Source organism: Nyctibius grandis, chromosome 28 (genome assembly GCF_013368605.1).
Source record: "Nyctibius grandis isolate bNycGra1 chromosome 28, bNycGra1.pri, whole genome shotgun sequence".
NCBI lineage: Eukaryota > Metazoa > Chordata > Aves > Nyctibiiformes > Nyctibiidae > Nyctibius > Nyctibius grandis.
This window is the reverse complement of record NC_090685.1, coordinates 1,600,937-1,621,820: the sequence shown is the minus strand read 5'-3', so window position 1 is coordinate 1,621,820 and position 20,884 is coordinate 1,600,937. Positions and strand designations below refer to the sequence as shown.

At 51.5% G+C, this 20,884-nt stretch overlaps 1 protein-coding gene across 4 annotated transcripts in view; it reads left to right on the top strand.

Annotated features, from left to right (window-relative positions):
• Positions 1-13,829: 13,829 nt before the first annotated feature.
• Positions 13,830-20,884, top strand: part of MMP24 (matrix metallopeptidase 24) — a 39,652-nt gene continuing 32,597 nt past the window's right edge. For 2 of the 4 annotated variants that reach the window (XM_068419575.1, XM_068419573.1), the window contains exons 1-2: positions 13,846-13,928; positions 16,007-16,155. In XM_068419575.1, coding sequence (XP_068275676.1) covers positions 16,052-16,155 — 104 coding nt within the window. In that variant the 5' untranslated portion in view covers positions 13,846-13,928; positions 16,007-16,051. Of the gene's footprint in view, positions 13,929-16,006; positions 16,167-20,884 lie in introns of those variants that run through there. The other 2 variants (XM_068419572.1, XM_068419574.1) reach the window with 2 other exon arrangements.

Here is a 20,884-nt window from a genome sequence, read left to right as displayed (position 1 = left end):
GCCTGCATGACCCGCACCTGCGGGAGTACCACAGACGCAAACGCACCCTGCAGATGCTGAAGAGAGAGGGTTTCGTCACCAGCGACGGCAATGTAGGTTTGGACGTGGTCGGGCTGCTAAAAACGGTTCCCTCCGAGCGGGGTTCCCCGAGCGCAGAGGGAGTGTGTGCAGACGAGCAGCTCCCCTCCCGCTGGGTTCGGGCTGTTTCGGGGCAGGCAGTCTGCACAGCAGGCTTGACAGTGCTTGGGTGATTTCTCCCCCATCTCTCCATAGGTGGTTTGCACTCTGAAGGAGTTCAATGAGTACAGGCAGTATCTGACCACGCTCAGGCTGGACAGAGAGAGAGTGCTCAGGCAATCAGAGGTAGGCAAAGCGGAGTGTTCGTGGACACCAGTCAGCGGCACGGTGCCCAGGACTGGGGCTTCACTTGCGGCATGGCGGGGAGGCGGTCAGTGCAGAAGAGGGGAGGGGGGTGCTGGTGGGCCGGGCGTTGTGGCGGGCAAAGGACTACCTGGCTCGGAGCGGAGCTAGCGCGGGGTGCTGGGGTGGGTGCGGGCCGAAGGTCACGTGCAAGCACGCGGAGTCCTGGGAGAAGCCCTTGAACTGTGCCCTCGTCGTGTGCCTGAAGCAGAGCGCTGGCCTGGGCCCACGTGAAGCCTCAGCACGCAGGGGCGTGAGCGCTTGTCCAGGCAACAGCGAGCCACAACCTGGTGTCACCTTTCAGGAAAGGCTGTGGCAACTGCTGGCCAAATTGGTGGACGGCCCCAAACGGCCGGGAGTGAGTGACACTTCTTGCCTGGTAGAGCGCCTGCTGCAGCCTCGAAAACCATCCTGCCCACCTCCACCCAAGAGCAGAAATTGCTCCCTGAAATCGGGGCGATGCAGAGGAGTGAAAGCAGCTTTGGACAAGGGCCAAAGCCACTCGAAACCTGAGCTGGGACGGGAAGGTGCCAAGCCGCCCCGGAGGGTCATCAGTGATGCTGACTGCAAGAGGAAGGCAGCCGTCGCTGCAGACAGTGCCTTCAAAGCTGCCTTTGAGCACCAGCCTGCACCAGAAGCCCAGAAGCTCGGAGAGGTGGCTGAGACTGTGGTGCAGGAAGTGTTAAAGAGGGTGAAGGACCCTGGGGATGTGTCTGTCTGCGTTTTAAGGAGGGTTCTCCTGGAGTGCAGAGGAAGATCGCATGGCAGCGCGGGAAGAGCAGAGCTGTCGGATGCTTCTCCTCCAGACCACTGGCAGGAAATGGAACTGGTGGTCAAAGCGCTCGTACTGGCCGAGTTGGAGAGCTTGGGGAAGCATCCGGCAGCCAGGCGGAAGGGGCAGCCTGTTGCCAGAGGAGCCACCCGAGCGGGCAAATCCAAGGAAGAGAAATGGGGGCAAGCTGAAGATGAGCTCACAGAACTTGTCAACAGTGTCTGCTGCACCTTGGAAGCCTTTGCAGCTTCAGGTCGCATCACTGAGTGTGTATCCAAGCGGATCTGTCAGCCTGGGCCTGCACTGACCCCTGAGCTGAATTTTGGAAGGCTTGTCACAAAACCACCCTCAACACGAGATGGAAAGGAGAGCTGTTGCGCTGAGGATGCCGTCCCCTCCGCGGGCCCACAGTTCTCCAGACAGCCCGTCCCTCCGGCAGCTCCGAAGCCCCCTGCCCAGACAGGAGCACGGCGCAGATCAGGGCATGTAAAGCCTGCCTGAGGCGAGCCCCAGCAGCCCGTGTGAGAAACGAGGGCATCAGCTGGGAGGCTTGTGGACGATGTCGTGAGGAGGCGTGTGGCAGGAGAGGTGTAGAGCCCCTGGGCAGCTCCACCAGGCAGCTAACACAGACTTTACACCCTTGTGCTTCCAATAAAGGGTTTACTCCTGAGTGCTTGCTTGTGTCTGCCTACATTCAAGCCAGGCCATACTGTGGGCATTTTCCCTGCAGTAATGTGTCTCACCTTCTGCCCTCCTACAGCCTCTGTCACGCTAAGACCCAATTTTACAGGGAACCTTAACTAGGGAGGCGAGAAGTAGCCAGCACTTTTGTCTCGTTTCGGAAGCTTTGCTGCCGGGCTAGTGCAGGGACGGGTGCGGTTCTCAGAAGCCTGGTTTTCACATTGTGTGAAGGACAGTGCTGGTCCTCGCCTTGAGATCCTTTTTCCAGCGCCCTTTCTCCTTAGACTGAGCTCCCCTAGAAGCTCTGCACGAACACTTGCTGCCACCGTGCCTGGGATGGACAGTGGCGTCTCCACATGGGGACCACTCTGCCACATGTCGTTTGGGTCTCGTCGGTCCTGAGTGGGGGGGCAGGTATGTCGTGGAGGCCCAGAATCGTGCACTTGAGCAGGTTGAAGCAGCCCGTAGCAGGGCTCACCCAAAGGGGAGCGGTGGGAGGAACGCCCTCTCTACCGGGAACTTGCTACCCTGCTGTGCCGCAGGCTTGGCCTTTGACGGTCTGCGGTGCAGCATCCCCTGAGGAAGGGATCAGGGGCGTGAGCCCTCGTAACATCACAGGCTACCCCAGCTGATGTGTAGCCAGCGGATCCTTTCCGTGATCTTTACTGAGACGCCAACTCACGACAGGTATGAAACAGTCTGTATTTTAAAATGATTGAACTGCAGAGGTCTGGCAAAACTTTCAAGGGGACGTTGGTTTAACTCGTTCCTGTTACTGTTCTGACTCCCTGACTTCCACTGCACGGGGTGTTCTGCCGTGCCTTGCCAGGCGTCTTACAGGCAGAGCCCGGCACATGCATGGCCTGAGCTCTGCTCCAGCTCTCAGGCATCCCCGTGCTTTCCAGCTGCAGAGGAGCTGCACACAGGGCCTCAAACTTTGCCTACAGGGACCCCATACTTGAGTTGATACAGCTCTGGTAGCACTTCCTGAGGGTGCGAATGTCTGTGACCACAGTGCAAGGGCCATCGCTGTTGGGGCTGAGGAGTCGGTGCAGGAGAGGGAAGTTGGGGCACAGCCGATGCTGCTCCTCCACTTGCAAAGCAGGAGAAGAGCCGCAGCTGGAGCACGGGCAAGAGGCTGCTTTGGAAGGATGGGAAGGTCATTCCTGGGCTGTGCCCTTTGCCGTTTCCCATGAGAGCCATGGTAATCACCTGCATGGACAATGTATTTCTCTCCCTGTTTCTTGCCTTTGTTTAACGAGCTAACCTGGCACGCCTCCTCGGTTTCAAAGCTGCCACAGTGACCTGAGGAGGACAGGCAATGCACCACTGGTCCCAAACTGGGGCATGCAGGTGTTGTGCTCAATGGTCGGGCTGCCGTTCAGCGGGACCTAGAGGGGCTGGAGGAACGGGCCATCGGAGACCTCACCAAGTGCAGCCAAAAAGCGGTAGGAGGTGAGAGCAGAAGCAAGCAGCAGAAGTGAGGGCAGGGGAGCCTGGGAAGGCGGCAGAGAGGTGTCTGGGCTGAAGGAAAGGGGAGGAGAGGGGATTCCCTCGGCCTGCCTTTGTCTTCTGTGTTTCTCAAGACGCGAATCAGGAATTAGATGTTGACAGCGATGGGCCACAAATCCAATTCAGTGAGATTCCCCGAGTTGAAGCTGCTTTGCCCGTGACAGGGAAGAGGTCTATAAAGGAAAAGGAGGTAAACACGAGCCAAAACCCAGCATCTTTGGTGTGCCAGTTCCTCACATTTTTCCCAGTTGGCGAGGATGCCTGCTTTGCTTCGCAGAATCGCAGAACAGTTGAGGTGGGAAGGGGTCTGTGGAGATGACCACTCAAAGCCGGGCCAGCAAGGGCGGGGGGCTCGCATGCCTGTCCAAATGGGCCTCCAGGCAGGACCCCACACGGGCCGGTGGACAGCAGCCGGGCGGTGGCATGGCAACGCAGTGATGTGACAACGCGATGATGCAACAATGCACCATCACTCCATAAAGCTGCTCACTGGGAGAGCGCCTGGGGCGGCCACAGTTGGGTGTCTCTGGAGCGAGAGGTGCCAGCGCAGGGTCGCAGCTCCAGCAGAGCTCTTGGAAGGAGCTGTGGAGCACCGTCTCACTGCTGGCGTCCGCAAGGCAGACGCACTGCTGAGAGCCCTGGGAAAGAGGAGAGAGGTGAGCAGCGGGCCAACGGGGAGGGCTCAGCCAGGGAGCCTGGGCCATGGCGGGGCTGCTCTGGGGCCTCGGGACGTGCCCTTTCTAGCAGCTGCTGTGCAGGAGGCTTATGATCTAACGCCTGAGTGTCTCTGTCTTCCTAGCTCGGGCACGGAAGAGGGCAGCTGGGAGAAGGAGCTACTGGGCCAATGGATCCTAGGCTGCTGGACCTCCCACTCGGGGTCAAGATCCCTGTGCTGCCTGGCTCCAAGCCTGTCTTCAGCAGGGCAAAGCTGGGGGAAAAGGTAAAGGAAGTGGAAAGGGGTAGAAAAGCTCTCTTCTCTTACAGGGTCCCCGTCATTCAGAGAAAACCTTGTGGCCACCTGCTCTACAGCGGGAGCTGCAGCCGTTCAGCTGGACAGGGCTGGGGAGTCGAGGGAAGCTCCTGGCTCCGTGGTGCCGAGAGAAAGGAGGACGTGCCCATAGCAGTGCTCCAGGCTGGCCAGAGCTGCATGGAGAAGAGTGTTGGTGTCAGGTCTTGAAAGTACCTTTACCTTTGCACAAGGACAGCTTGGCACCTCTGGGGAGGACAATCCCATTTTGCCATCAGAGTGAGTTGCCAGAGGAAAAGACATGGCTGTAGGCAACGTTTCAGCTTAGCTCCTTACAGGTGGAGCACCGAGCACAACCCTCTCACCCCCGCAGTAAACAGCTCCTTGTATTCCTACAGCAACAGTAGGTAGGCCCCAGACGGAGGATGGAGGCACGGGGTTTCTTGTCCGTTGGAGAGCCTCTGAAGTAGAGAGGCCTTTGGGTGGGAAATAAGCCAGGAATTAGCCTGCGCCGCGGGGGTTTGGGAACGCCACCCTGTGCGCGCGAGGAGCTCGGAAGCGCGTTCGTCTCTGCTGCTCTCTCCTGCCCCGTTCACGCTCTGGAACGTCTCTCTTACAGCTTCGGCGGCCCTTGTGCTATTTTGACCTGGGAGATCCCTACTGTCGCCTGTTGCGCACGGAGTACAACTGCCTGCATGACCCGCACCTGCGGGAGTACCACAGACGCAAACGCACCCTGCAGATGCTGAAGAGAGAGGGTTTCGTCACCAGCGACGGCAACGTAGGTTTGGACGTGGTCGGGCTGCTAAAAACGGTTCCCTCCGAGCGGGGTTCCCCGAGCACAGAGGGAGTGTTTGCAGACGAGCAGCTCCCCTCCCGCTGGGTTCGGGCTGTTTCGGGGCAGGCAGTCTGCACAGCAGGCTTGACAGTGCTTGGGTGATTTCTCCCCTTGTCTCTCCATAGGTGGTTTGCACTCTGAAGGAGTTCAATGAGTACAGGCAGTATCTGACCACGCTCAGGCTGGACAGAGAGAGAGTGCTCAGGCAATTAGAGGTAGGCAAAGCGGAGTGTTTGTGGACAACCAGTCAGCGGCACGGTGCCCAGGACTGGGGCTTCACTTGCGGCATGGCGGGGAGGCGGTCAGTGCAGAAGAGGGGAGGGGGGTGCTGGTGGGCCGGGCGTTGTGGCGGGCAAAGGACTACCTGGCTCGGAGCGGAGCTAGCGCGGGGTGCTGGGGTGGGTGCGGGCCGAAGGTCACGTGCAAGCACGCGGAGTCCTGGGAGAAGCCCTTGTCCTGTGCCCTCGTCGTGTGCCTGAAGCAGAGCGCTGGCCTGGGCCCACGTGAAGCCTCAGCACGCAGGGGCGTGAGCGCTTGTCCAGGCAACAGCGAGCCACAACCTGGTGTCACCTTTCAGGAAAGGATGTGGTCACTGCTGGCCAAATTGATGGACGGCCCCAAACGGCCGGGATCGAGTGACACTTCTTGCCTGGTAGAGCGCCTGCTGCAGCCTCGAAAACCATCCTGCCCACCTCCACTCAAGAGCAGAAATTGCTCATTGAAATCGGGGCGATGCAGAGGAGTGAAAGCAGCTTTGGACAAGGGCCAAAGCCACTCGAAACCTGAGCTGGGACGGGAAGGTGCCAAGCCACCCCGGAGGGTCATCAGTGATGCTGACTGCAAGAGGAAGGCAGCCGTCGCTGCAGACAGTGCCTTCAAAGCTGCCTTTGAGCACCAGCCTGCACCAGAAGCCCAGAAGCTCGGAGAGGTGGCTGAGACTGTGGTGCGGGAAGTGTTAAAGAGGGTGAAGGACCCTGCGGATGTGTCTGTCTGCGTTTTAAGGAGGGTTCTCCTGGAGTGCAGAGGAAGATCGCATGGCAGCGCGGGAAGAGCAGAGCTGTCGGATGCTTCTCCTCCAGACCACTGGCAGGAAATGGAACTGGTGGTCAAAGCGCTCGTACTGGCCGTGTTGGAGAGCTTGGGGAAGCATCTGGCATCCAGCACGTCCGAAGCATCTGAAGCAGGGCTGGCAGCCAGGCGGAAGGAGCAGCCTGTTGCCAGAGGAGCCACCCGAGCGGGCAAATCCAAGGAAGAGAAATGGGGGCAAGCTGAAGATGAGCTCACCAGAGAAATTGTGAACAGTGTCTGCTGCACCTTGGAAGCCTTTGCAGCTTCATGTCGCATCACTGAGTCTGTATCCGAGCGGATCTTTCAGCCTGGGCCTGCACTGACCCTCGGGCTGAATTTTGGAAGGCTTGTCACAAAACGACCCTCAACACGAGATGGAAAGGAGAGCTGTTGCGCTGAGGATGCCGTCCCCTCCGTGGGCCCACAGTTCTCCAGACAGCCCGTCCCTCCGGCAGCTCCGAAGCCCCCTGCCCAGACAGGAGCACGGCGCAGATCAGGGCATGTAAAGCCTGCCTGAGGCGAGCCCCAGCAGCCCGTGTGAGAAACGAGGGCATCAGCTGGGAGGCTTGTGGACGATGTCGTGAGGAGGCGTGTGGCAGGAGAGGTGTAGAGCCCCTGGGCAGCTCCACCAGGCAGCTAACACAGACTTTACACCCTTGTGCTTCCAATAAAGGGTTTACTCCTGAGTGCTTGCTTGTGTCTGCCTACATTCAAGCCAGGCCATACTGTGGGCATTTTCCCTGCAGTAATGTGTCTCATCTTCTGCCCTCCTACAGCCTCTGTCACGCTAAACCCAATTTTACAGGGAACCTTAACTAGGGAGACGAGAAGTAGCCAGTACTTTTGTCTCGTTTCGGAAGCTTTGCTGCCGGGCTAGTGCAGGGACGGGTGCGGTTCTCAGAAGCCTGGTTTTCACACTGTGTGAAGGACAGTGCTGGTCTTCACCTTGAGATCCTTTTTCCAGCACCCTTTCTCCTTAGACTGAGCTCCCCTAGAAGCTCTTCACGAACACTTGCTGCCACCGTGCCTGGGATGGACAGTGGCGTCTCCACATGGGGACCACTCTGCCACATGTCGTTTGGGTCTCATCGGTCCTGAGTGGGGGGGCAGGTATGTCGTGGAGGCCCAGAATCGTGCACTTGAGCAGGTTGAAGCAGCCCGTAGCAGGGCTCACCCAAAGGGGAGCGGTGGGAGGAACGCCCTCTCTACCGGGAACTTGCTACCCTGCTGTGCCGCAGGCTTGGCCTTTGACGGTCTGCGGTGCAGCATCCCCTGGGGAAGGGAGGCCTCCAGTCCCACAGGGAGACAAGTCAAGCTGTTGACAGTGAAGGGGAAATTCAAACTGTAGCTGCTCAGCAGTGGTAATTTGTGTCCGAGGAATGACGTGGCACGGAGGGCAAGAAGGCCCCACTGCAAGAAGGGGTTAAAGTGGCTGGAAGCAGGGATGCCGGAGACAGAAGGACTCCCTGCAAGGGAGTGTAGTTTCCCTGGGTGCAGAGATAAGCAGCAGCCTGGGCATTGTCTTGTAGCCATCCTGGAACGGGAGTTCTCAGGGGCCACCCCTGGGCAGCAGAGCTGGGCTGGGAGATGGACCCACGGCCCGGCTGAGCTGGCCCATGCAAACGGGTAGTCTGCCCGTCAGTCATAAGCGAAAGCTATTGCAGGGTTGGACGTCTGGGTCTCGTTCTGGTTGCCCAGGCATTTGGAATTTGGGAAACACGAGTTCTGGTTTTTCTGTCGGATGATTGTGTAACTGTGAATTTTATTGAGTGTGTGAGTGTGTGACTGAGACGTGCATATAAGCACGAAGTGAGTGCGGAGTCCCAATCCGCAGTTCCAACATGGTAACGTGGCATCAGGATTTGTAAAATCGTTTAAAAGTGCAGGGAATTTAACATTGGATGAAAAGATACCAAAAACTTCGCTGTTGGGTTGTTTGCTATCACACTGGGGAGAAATACACGAGGATTTGTGTAAAAGCCAAATGGTAGAATATTGTAATAATTGGTGGCCATTGTATGTCTTGGAAGATCAGGAAAAGTGGCCAAGGAATGGAACATTGAAATATAACACTATACTACAATTAATGTTTTGCAGGAGGGAAGGAAAGTGGAATGAAGTACCATATGTAGATTTGTTCTTTTATCTGAGACAACGAACTGATTGGCAAAGTGAATGTAAATTAATTAGTAGGGACAATCTAGTAATGACACTAGCCTCAGAAAAAAGAAAATTTAAGAGTTGTTGTTGCGCTTGTGACATTGGTAGGAGATGTATTAGGTGTACTGTACTGAGAGAAGATGAAGTGGAATTAAAAGTAGAAATAGCACCCACGGGGAGGAATGCAGATGGATTCAAACAAGGGGTAGTTGAACCCGATAGCACAGAGAGGAGGAAGATCCTGGAGAAGGTCCGTCAGGAGTTCACTCACCAATAGCCCAGAGAACTAGACAGCAATCTCGATTAGTAGCTCCTTTAAGACTGGAAGATCCTGGAGAGGGAACTAGGCAACAATCCCAATTAATAGCTCCTTTAAGCAAGGGAGTAGGACCGCAGGGGACAGCGTATGTAAAGGTGCCGTTTTCTGTTACGGATTTGATGGCATGGAAACAGGCAGTAGGAATGTATAGGGAGGATCTGGAAAGGGTAGCAAGGGTTGTAGAAACAATTATTAAGACACAGGATCCTTATTGGAATGATATACAAGTGATATTGGATAATTTATTGGATAGTACAGAAAAACAGATGGTGTTAAAAACTGGAAGAGCACAGGCAGAAGCTGCACACACAAATGACATGCTTACCGGAACACTGGAGCAAAATTTTCCTACAGGAGACCCTCAATGGGATCCGAATGTAACAGAGAGCAGGAGAAAGTTAACCCAGTACCAAAAGTGGGTGCTGTATGGGGTGAAACATGCAATGCCAAGAGCTTTAAATTGGTCTAAATTATATGAGGTGAAACAAAACAAAAATGAATCACCCTCAGTGTTCTTAGAGAGACTGAAAGAAACGGCCAGGAAATATACTGATATGCAATTAGAGACAGAAGCGGAACAACAACAATTGGCTTTAATATTCATGGGACAATCAGCCCCAGATATAAAGAGGAAACTGCAAAAATTAGAGGGAGAGGATTCAAGGAATTTAAATAAAATGCTTGAAACAGCTTGGAATGTATATAATAACTGAGAAAAGGAGGAAGAGCAGAGAAAAGATAAGAAAGAAAGGATTAAAGAGAGCAGACTGATAGCTGCAGTGACAGGAAATGTTACCAGAGGCAGAGGCCGAGCTAGGGGAAGAGGAGGCTTTAGAAACTTTGGAGAACGAGGATCAAATACCCTCGGGATTAATCAGTGTCCGTATTGCAAAGAGGAGGGGCACTGGAAAAGAGAATGTCCCAGACAAGATCAAGGAGCAAATCAAAGAGAGGCAAGGAGAATGATGACTTTAGATGATTGAGGAGGACCGGAGGGGAACCCAGCTGAACCTCTGGTTACAATTAAGCTGGGAAATGCAGGAGTCAAATTTCTGGTGGATACTGGAGCAACATATTCTGTTCTAAAGGTTTGTAAAGGAAAGCTGGGAAATTAATTTGCTAAAATAATTGGTGCCACAGGGAAAGAAGAAAACAGGCCATTCCTACAACCCCTAGACTTAAAATTCGGAAGTAATCACACACGAATTCTTGTATATACCAGATTGTCCGATACCTTTGCTAGGACGAGATTTGTTATCTAAATTAAATGCACAAATAGTTTTTGAGGAAGGTGAAGTCTTTCTAAAAATTCCAGAATCAAAGACAGGAGAAATATTGATGATACAAGAAAGGGTAAAGGAATCAGAAATACCCCAGGAAGCAGATGAAGCTGTTATACTGACAGTCTGGAATACAGACATACCTGGGAAGTCCAAGGTAGCACAGCCTGTAAAAATAGAATTAAAGGATCAAGCAAAAGCAGTAAGGATCAAACAATATCCAATTAAACCAGAGGTGAGACAGGGAGTTAAAGGAATAATTGACAAATTTTAAAGTACGGAATTCTAGAAGAATGTGAATCAGAATATAACACTCCAGTCTTACCAGTAAAGGTGAACACAGGTTAGTTCAGGATTTAAGGGCCATAAATCAATTGGTTGAAGACATACATCCTGTTGTTGCAAACCCGTACACACTCTTAACAGCATTAAGAGAAAAGTATTGGTGGTTTACAGTGCTTGATTTAAAAGATGCTTTCTTTTGCATACCCTTGGAGAAGGAAAGTCGAAAGCTGTTTGCTTTTGAATGAGAAAATCCGCAGACAGGAAGGAAGATGCAGCTGACATGGACAAGGTTACCCCAAGGATTTAAAAACAGCCCGATGATCTTTGGTAACCAGTTAGCAAAGGAGCTTGAACAGTGGAAACAAAGCGATTCAGAACCAAAACCTGGACATCTACTTCTACAATATGTGGATGACATCCTGATTGCTACAGAAACAAGATCCACTTGTGTAAAGGTAACCATAGACCTTTTAAACTTTCTTGGACTAAGTGGGTACAAAGTATCTAGAAATAAGGCGAGCCAGACTGTAGTCTATTTAGGATCTGAGATCACTCAAGGACAGAGGCAATTGGGAACGGACCGTAAAGAGGCAATTTGTGGTATCCCTGAACCTAGAAGTGTGCATGAATTGAGAGCTTTTCTAGGAATGACAGGGTGGTGTCGACTCTGGATAATGAATTATGGTCTGTTAGCAAAACCGTTATATGAAGCCCAGAAAATTGTACCATTTGTGTGGGGCCCAGAAGAACAAAGAGCCTTTCGGGATTTAAAATGGGCCCTGATGGCTGCACCAGCACTAGGACTTCCAGATTTGACTAAGGACTTGCAACTCTTTGTGCATGAGAGACAACATCTTGCACTCAGAGTGTTAACCCAGAGGATGGGAAGCTGGAAGAGACCAGTAGGATACTTCTCCAAACAACTGGACACTGTAAGTAAAGGATGGCCAAGTTGCCTTCGAGCAGTTGCAGCCACAGTAATGCTAATACAAGAGGCGCAAAAATTGACTTTGGGGAGAATGATAACAGTATACGTACCACATATGGTAATCACTGTTCTGGAACAAAAGGGGGGGTCACTGGCTATCCCCTACCAGAATGATGAAGTACCAAATGATTTTAACAGAACAGGATGATGTGATTCTGAAAACTAGTAACCTTGCCAATCCTGCAGTCTTTTTGAGTTGGATGGTGGGTGACAGCAACAGGTCAAGTGGTGATTCTACCACTTTTGGTGAGGGAAATAATACAAACAAAACATAGTGAATGTCATTGGGGAGCAGAAGCCCTACTAACTTCCCTAAAGAGACAAATTGTATCCGTAAAGACGCTAGAAATGGCAAAGAAGACGATTGCTAAATGTGAGATTTGTTTAAAGAACAATCCATTAGTGAAAAAGAAACTTCCAATGGGAGTGTTAAAATCAGGAATGGAACGAGGAGATTATTGGCACCTAGATTTTTCAGAATTACCTAGACAAAATGGGTATCAATACATTCTGGTGGGGGTTGATACTTTTTCAGGATAGCCAGAAGCCTTTCCCTGTCAGACAAATCAAGCAAAAGAGGTAATTAAATGGTTGTTACAAGAAATCATTCCGAGATTTGGAGTAGCGATTGGAATTTCATCAGATAGAGGCCCACATTTTGTTGCAGAGGTAGTGCAAAATATCAGTAAGGTGTTGGGAGTTACTCGGGATTTACATACACCTTGGAGGCCACAATCTAGTGGAAAAGTAGAAAGAATGAATCAGACAATAAAGAGACAAATCAGTAAAATATGTCAAGAAACCAATCTGAAGTGGCCTCAGGCTCTTCCATTAGCCCTGTTACGGATACGGGTCCAACCAAAAGGTGAAACATCAATCAGTCCTTATGAACTGTTGTATGGAAAACCTTATGAATCTCCTGAAACGAATGTAGACATGCATTTAAAAGGGAAACAGGATGTATATAACTATCTGCTTTCTCTAGGAAAGACTCTAACTGCGCTTCGGAGTGTGATTGTGTGGAACAGACCTCTGTCTTTAGAAAATCCTGTTCATGATTTTCAACCAGGAGATTATGTTTATATAAAGACGTGGATCTCTGAACCTCTTCAGGAACGTTGGAAAGGACCTTTCCAGGTGTTACTGACTACATTTACCGCCATAAAAATCGCTGAATCCAATGCGTGGATACATTATACTAGAGTGAAGAAAGCTCCCACCAACAAAATGGAATGAAAATGTATTAATAGATAAACTCTAGAAATAAAGGTGAAACTCTTGAAATGATTTTCACAACTTTCAAAGGGGGGAAATGTTATAAATATTTGAAATTAAATGAAATGTAATATAAAATTGTAAGAAGATAAGTTTAATAGAATAGGTATAATAAGAGAAGGAGTGCTGTGTTCTGCTTTAGAATCTATAGAGTTAACTATAGGATTGTTAAGTTTTAAACAGGTAACCATAGACACCCCACTAGGTAAGGTACTGGACTTTGTTTTGTTCAGAGACCGTCATGGACACTAGTTGGATACAATGGACTTACTGGACTTTTTGTTTTTGTTAGGAGACCATCATGCATACTCATTAAATACAATGAACACCAGTAATGCTACTTGGAAATCCCCTTACCCTTCCCATCTTGATTTAAATACCGAGGATATCGGTCAGTAGAGCTAACCAATGATTACAGTAAGATTGGAATATTGATGTGATCGTGTGATGGGTGAAACCAATCAACGTAAAGGTTATGTAACAACGACTTGACTGAAAAAGTGTATAAAAACCCTTAAATTTTGATGCTAAGGTGGACACGTAGGCAGAGCTATCCCCCACGTCCCCAGCGCTGCAATGAAGGTGTGCCTGCTTCTTAATACTACATTGCTGTTAAGAGGTTTTATTGCCAGTTTTGGTGACACCACCTCCTTTCAGACCGGGACAGCTTCAGCGCAGGACCACTGGCCGGCAAACTGCCAGCCCTGCTTTTCTCTCTTCTCCTCAGGCTCGTTTAAGGAGGTGCATAGAGCTGGCCTCCTGTCCTGGGGCTTCTACACACGTCTGCTGGCTGAACTCCTCGGGCTGCAGCCAACGACAACGCGGGGCAGCCTTGGCAGGGAGCGGGACGTTTGGCAACTGGAAGCAACCCCTTCGTGAGCGAAGACGCCCGCAGCGAAAGCCGTCGGCCCTCCTGCATCGGCCTGGTGCTGCGGCCGGGCCGCGGGCCCCTCCGCGCTCTCCCCTGCCCGCACCCAGCGGCGGCTGCGCGGATAAAACCCTGCGGGCCGGCAACCCGGGGCCGCTGCTGCCCGGCCCTGAGCCCGGCCCGCGGGGGATGCGCAGCCAGAGCCCTCCCGCCGGCCAGGCGCACCGCCCCAGGGCCTCCACGTAGCAGCCCCGGCCCACGGCTACCGGCCCGGCCCAGCCCGGCCCGGCGGAGGAAGAGGCGGTGCGGCGGGAGCTGCCTTTCCCTTCCGGCCTCCCCGCGCAGCCGCAGCCCGCGCCGCCGGCCCGGAGCTGGCCGGAGCCCCGCCGCGCTGCCATGGCGCCGAGGCGGCGCCGGGCCCTGGCCGCGGCGGGCTCCCTGCTGCCGCTGCTCTGCGCCCTGCTGCGCGCCGCCGCCGACACCAGCACCGGCCGGGTAGGTCTGGGAGCGGGACGGGGGCCGGGGCCGGGCGGGGCGGGGCGCTGAGGGGCGCGGGGCCGGGCGGCTCTGTGGGGCGGCGAGGCCGGTGGTGCCGCAGCCGGGCCCGGGGCACCGGGAAAGCCCGGGTCGGGTTGTGCGCTGTGTTGGCCCGGGGGCGGGCTGGAAAGCGGGGCGGGCAGCGGCTCCCCGGCTCCTCCGCGCCCGGCTCCAGCCCCGTCGCCGCGCCTGGGCGCTGCTGCCCGCCGGCAGCCTTCCTGCGTCTGCTGTAGGCCCTTCGTGCCGCTCCCCGAACCGGCCGGTCCTGGGTGCTGCTGCCGGGCTGGGCTCAGGCGTGCGGCCGCAGTCGCTGGCAGCTCCTCTGCCCGTGCCTGGGCAGGTTGGGAACCGGCAGGCGGAGGCAGCCGTGCTGCTCCTCTGTGCTCCTGAGCATCCGCCTCCCCGGAGGAGCTTCTCTTCGTGCCTGTGCGGGCACCGTGTGCTGGCCCCTTCCCTCACCCGCTGCCGCGGCCGAGTGTGGCCGGGAGGGAACGGGGGTACGCGAGGGTGGCCCCGCTCAGCGCAGTTTGGTCGGTGTGCTCTGCCCTTGCTGCCCAAGGACAGCTTGTTTCGGTCAGACCCAAGGGCCGCGCGTCCCAGCGTGCTGTGTTTGTCGGAGGCCAAGGCAGTGGTAGGTAATGTCCAGTCTCCAGGCAGTTCTGCAGCTTGGCTTTGTCTTGAGCCGCTGGTGATGTCCGTGTTGAATTACAAGTAAATAGTGTCCGTTTACTTGGTGAACTTTAGCATGCCTGGCCCAGATGCTGAGTTATACTTTCTTTCTCTTGCTTTGGAACCAAGCCCTTACTCTCTTCCCAGTGGATTCTGGTATCTTCTTGTTGCCACAAAGAAATGGGGATTATTCTCCTGCTTGTGCTCATCCTGACTCGAGCCCCCTTCCCGCTGCCGTGTTATGTTAAGGGAAGACGTGCCTCCCCTCTCCCCCCTGCTCTGAGGGATCAGGCTGGCCATGTGAGAGCAGCACACGCAGATGATTCATCAGCACTTGTGTGTTGAGGACCGTGTCCTGTGGGTCAGCTGGATCGTCCTCGTGGCTGGAAAAAGCTTACGGGATATATGTCGATCTCAGAGTAATCCTGGTCCAAGTGTTGAATCGGAGGGCTGGGGTATTGGCCAGAAGAAAGGAAATGCTGGGGTGTGTGCGTGAAAAGTTATGGTGAAAGGTTTATGAAGCAAGCTTTCATTCATGTGTTACTGGCATTTGCATTGGTGAATTAATATTCCTTTTTCTCATCTTATCAAAGTGTGTGGGGGGAAGACAGGGGAGAAAAAAAATCCTGACTTAATGGGTGTTTTTGAAAATGCCATCCTTAGCATTTTGACAAGTTTGACATGTGGTTTTACCTAAGGCTGCATTTTGGGGGGGAGGTGGGGAAAAGAGACAAAGCTCCTTGAGAGGAGTTGGCTCTTTTCCTGTTCTGACAATTTGTAAGATATCTGCTGTTAGCAGAGGAAAAGTCCATCTAACCAGAGTCCCTGGAAACTTTCTGGGTATGTTTTTTTAGGTTTTTTTTTTTTTTTAAAGAACTACTCCTGTGCTCAGTGCAAGCGTAAAGCTGAACCTGTGTTTGCAGGGATTGCCCAGGCCTGTTAGGCTGTTTGCTTGGAGTGATGGTCCAGAGGCAGCAGTAGGCCGTGGGCAGTGGGTTGTTGGGAGCGTGCTGCTGTGGGGACTGAGAAATCTCGTGATGGCAAGGTGGCAGGGTGCACAGGGGGTCTCTGGAACAAGGACAGAGCTTCTTAGACATTTCTGGTGCTCCAAAGACTTACGTCTGCCCCAGTTACTCAGTAGGGATGGTGGCCATTTTTAACTGGCATTGTCCTGTCGGGACAGGTGATATTAAGCTGGGTCTTCAGCCCTTCCCGTGGATCAGATGATATTACCAAACCTAACCAAAAAAAGAGAGGTGGTTGAATTTTTTGGGCTAGTTCGTCAGTTTTTCTTTTGAGGAAATGTTCTGATCTGTTAAGTTGAAAACTGACTGTGGCATTTTACCACCTGTTTCTTTCTTTTTCAGGGTTGGTTAAAAACTTACGGCTACTTACTTCCATCTGACAGCCAGATGTCTGCCTTGCAGTCGGGAAAAGCTGTGCAGTCCGCAGTTGCCACTATGCAGCAGTTTTATGGGATCCCAGTTACAGGCGTTTTGGACGAGACAACTATTGAGTAAGATTAACGTAGGCTAATTTTGTCTCTCCCTTTCTTAACGCATTGTCATATTACCTGGGTAATTATTCCAGCTACAAGAAGTCCTCAAAAGGGATAGATTTGACTGACTCAGCCAGAGAAGTCTTGGTTATGAAAAGGTGTCCCTAAAGAAAGCACGTGGACAACTCCACCTTTTCTTTTTGCCAACAGTACTGTTTGTGAGTGTGAGAAGCTCTTGTTGAATGTCATTCTTGGTACGTAGATCCCCATTGCTCGTGCACAGGTAAAGCATGAATCCTGTGAGCTTCTGAAAGCGAAGGACATCAAGGGTTTAATTTATTTCCATCTCTGTCTGGATTTAGGTGAAAATCTGGCTCCAGAAATGGCTTCTAATGTATTTCTTAAGTAGTTGGAGTTGTGGATCTCCATAGATGCTGTTTGTGGAGATCTCTAGTTCTGAGTTGGAGTGAGTTCTCTGATGACGATAGTCAATACTACTTAGCTGTTGATAGTTGCCATTTGTTGGACATTAGATGTTCTCTGCTGTATGTTGACCATGTGTTATTTGATGTTTGTGATTGGTGTCTTGATAGCACAGAAGCGTTGGTCTAAATCACCTAGGCTGGAGGGACTTTGTTCTTTGAAGGCTGTTGCTTTTAGTCTGGTCTTCAGTGTGTGGTGTGGAAGTGATGTTCTGGTGTGGAAGCGGTGTTTGCTGCTGCTACCTGATTGGCTTCCCATCATCTGATTGCCTGGTTGTTGTGTATTGACTGAATCTGTCTGCTGCTCGTCTGGACTAAGGGAGCATCTGTTGATGAAAGCAGAATGCAGATAAGGTCTTACTAATGCTTTCTGGGGGAAAGAAGCATCTCATGGTGAGCAAAAAAAGAAAGCACAAATAATAGAACTTGCTTAGGCCCGGCCTGAGAATTTTCCTTTGACCTTTTCTTATTGCATTAGCAGACCCTTTTAGAGTGTGCTCTGCCTAGTTCTTCATCTCGCCTGGTATGGCACTCTGCTGGCAAAAGGGACACAGCAGCACAAAAGATGGGGGCACCAAGTAATCAAATAGTGTGAAGAACGAAGGGGTTTGGTTGTATGCCTTCCAGACTACAACAAGGGGGAGAAACAGAAGAAATTAGTGAATTAGGCAGGAGGGGATCATCCTGGACTGGGAGTGCCTCTCCAGTGAATGGAACATTCCCTCCTTTAGCTCACAGGAAAAGCCCCTTGTTCTCCATTGAGGGACAGAGAAAATCCTGTTTGTTTGCTTTTCAAATGAGTTGAAAATGAAATGCTTTTTAAAGGTGGGGATTTTCCACCTGAGATCTCTTTACCATTAATAACACAGTTTGTAAGTGAATGCTGAAGCAGAGCCAGAGCAGGGTTGTGTATGTGCAGTTGGTGTGTAGAAGCTTGCAGTTGGGATGCTTATGAGTTGGAAGGGGATGGGGGAAGAAGGGGCTGTGATATTGGGGTGCTAGTATGGAAAGTTAGGGAGCTGCTTCTGCTGCCCTGTGGGCGACAGGGGAAGGGAGCAAACTGCATGTGTAAAAGTATTTTTCCGGAGGAAAGGAAGGAGTTGCCCACGTTTTGCTGAGTTTATACATAGGCAGGGGTTGATTGGTGCGTCAACACCCAAAGGCTGATGGGTGAAAAACCTAGATGGTTCCCTCTTCTGAAACTCAAGTCTCCAAAGGCTTGAAACCTCATCTGCAGCCAAACACAGGTGTACTTTGCAAGCGTGTTCAGTTGCTCTGCCTCCGTCTGTCCTGAATCAGTAGGCCCATGTGTTGTATGGCAGGGTGGAGCAGGAGTACCTAGCTAGAAATTACATGAGAGGAAAAAGAGGTCCTACTTGCTGTTAGCATTGAGCCTGTATTTTGAGGTGGAGGGGCATATCTGGCTGGGCCTGGTTGGGCTGTCACTTCCTCAGGCTTGGTTGTGGAAGCTGAGCAAAAGGAGAAGAGCTGGCAAGGCAGGCTGGCTCTGGGAGCCCTGGATTACTCAGGCATTCGCTGAGCTGTTAGTCTATGTTATGAGTTTTGAGATTGCAGTTATGAATTTTTCTGTCACTTCTGTCAGTGTCATAAGATCTGTCCCTTTAAAATGACTTTAGAATCAGAGTGCAAAGTTATTATTTTCTATGGTTTCTTTGTTAGGCAACAAATTCTGCATATTCTGTTTACATATATTATGGAAGCCTGAAGTTTTTTCATCTCCTTCCCCACGTGCTCCCAAATCCTGAGCTTGTTCTTTCCTCCAAGGGTGGTACCCAAGTGTGTGAAAGCTACCATGCAGGCACTGCCAGTGGGAGTGGGACATGGGAAGGAGCACCACCATTGGTGTTGCTTACTGGTACCCGAAAGGAAGGTGGGGTGGGGGTCCGTTCAGCAGAGGGGCTGTCTTGAGGTAGCAGGTTGAGGATATGTAGTTTCCTGTAAGGAGAGCAGGGGAGAATACGTAAAATGGCCTCCTCGTACCCTGCAATTGACAGTGCCTCAGCAAACTTTGTGTCTGCCTGCGGCTAGTGGGTGAATTGTAATTTAGCTCAGCAGCTACGCACGGATGTAGTCCTGGGAGCGTGCTGGGAGAGCAGGCGTGCTAGCGATGAGCAGAAGTGGTTATTATTGTGTTTGTCGTAATCAATCACTTGACCCTGGAGGGAACCAAAAAACAGTCTTACTTCTGTTGGAAGTGTCTTGTGTATCTTGTGCTTTGTCTCGAGCCTGTTGTGTGGGTCCCTCACCTTGGGATGCACGACACAGCTGTTTAAAGATACCACTCCCACCAGCTCCATAGTAGGCGATGGAGAGTGACAGCCTCCTCTGTAGGAGAGTCTTGTGGAGGGCTTGGAGCCTGAACAGGGGAAAGCAGCTGTATCTGGACAAGAGTTGGATGTCACTGCTTTTGGAAATTACCTGTTTTCTGCATGCCAAGCAGCTGGAGGAATGCAATAGTCTATGCATAAACAGTTCCAAGTATAAATTTTGATGATCCGGTATTATTGATGCCCCTATTTAAAAAAAAAATAGGGGGGGAAGGGGGAAGCAACCATAAGCGTCTGAATCATGCTTCAAGTAATTGTCTTTTGTTGTTTCTGATGTGATGTGGTTTTATAAATCCCCTGGAACACAGAAAGGGTTATCCAAACTGCTCAGTAGAGAATGGCTGTCGAAAAGCTCAGCTGAAGAAGATCAATGGCAGCAAGCTACAGCTTTGTGATTATTTTGCTGTAGATCTGTCCTGCTGAATAAAGAAGAGATGGCTGGATGCACCAGCCAGAAGAAGAGATGTACCCTGGCCTGTGAGGTTAGACTAGGGCCCGTGTGTCTGGGAAGTAAGTTGAATCAGGGAACTGATCCAGATGAACATTCTCAGCTTGGCATTAGCACAGGTTGTTGACAGCTTGGGTGCTGCCTAGCTCTAACCAGGTAGTTGGACTTTTTTACTGGGTCTGTTTCAGAAAGTGTGTCGCTGAGCTCTGGAACAAACTGTGGTAGAATGTGGGGGTTCAGACAGACCTAAGTGTAATGGGGTTGAAAAAGGAGTTAGGCAGCCATATGTAGCATAAGTCTATTGGCAGCTCTGCAAATGCTGATACCTTGGAATCTTTGGCTCAAGAAGCCCTTAAAGCTCAGGGTGCTGGTATTGCAGCTTGTTCTGGAACAGCCCCGTGCCCTGCCCTGTGTCCGTCCGTTGTGATGGAGCTGGCAGGGAATTGAGTATCTTTGAGGGCATTAACTTTTGGTCGGGTCTCTGTGCAGTTCTGACTGGCTTTGATGGCATGGGAGTGATCTGTGTGGGGGCTGATTGCCTGCAGCCTGCTCGGCCCAGGGCAGGTGCTGGGGAGGGGCAGCCGGTGTTCGTACATGAAACAGGTTTTGAAGCGTGAGGGACTTGGTGATGTATTGCTGGTGTGTGAGCACAGCTAGCGCTGTCCTGGAAGGTCCCAATGACTTGTCCTACACATCCATGTTGGTTTGGTAGCGCTCTCCTCTTGCCTTTTTGTCTTCTAGATGATACTAGTAAAGACAAAAGAGAAGGTAATTTCCTAACTGTAATCAGGGCCTGGTGATGGTGATGTTCAGAGTACTGGAGTTGTCATGAAGCTCAAGAGATGAAAACCTAATTCACCCTGTGGTTTGTGTAAGGTTATACTAAAAACTCTATACCATATCATATGACTGGGATTTTTTAAAAAATACTCAGGAAATATCTAGGAGAATACAGGCAACAGTAAGCCTAACATCCCTCTAGCAAAGTGGTAGAAGCAATGCAAAAGAAGACAAATAAAGGCCACTTGGAAAAATACAGTGTATTGAGGTTGAATTAATACGGCTTTTCTAAAAGCAAACCATAGATGTACCCATTTTCTTTGAAGGTGGCAGCAGTTGTGTGGGCAAGACAGATCTGATTTCCACAGTTTGCTTGGAGTTCTGAAAGACGTACTGTACTGATAAATGTAAGGTAACGTAAGCGGGAAGATCTGTGCTAGCTTTATTTACGCAGCTTGGGTTCTTGTCAGGTACAGACCAATGTGTGTAACAACTCTCGTTTGCTCTGTTCTTGGTGGGGAGAAGATGACAGATAACTGCACTGAATTTGTAAGCCCCTGTGGTTTTTACATGTAGGAAGTGGACTAAGGAAAGGTCGGCTGCTGGGCTGCCTGACCTGGGAGCAGGTACGTGTGCTCTGAAAGAATGTTCTCGTGAGGCTGTACAAAGCAAAGTGTCTGTCTGGTTTT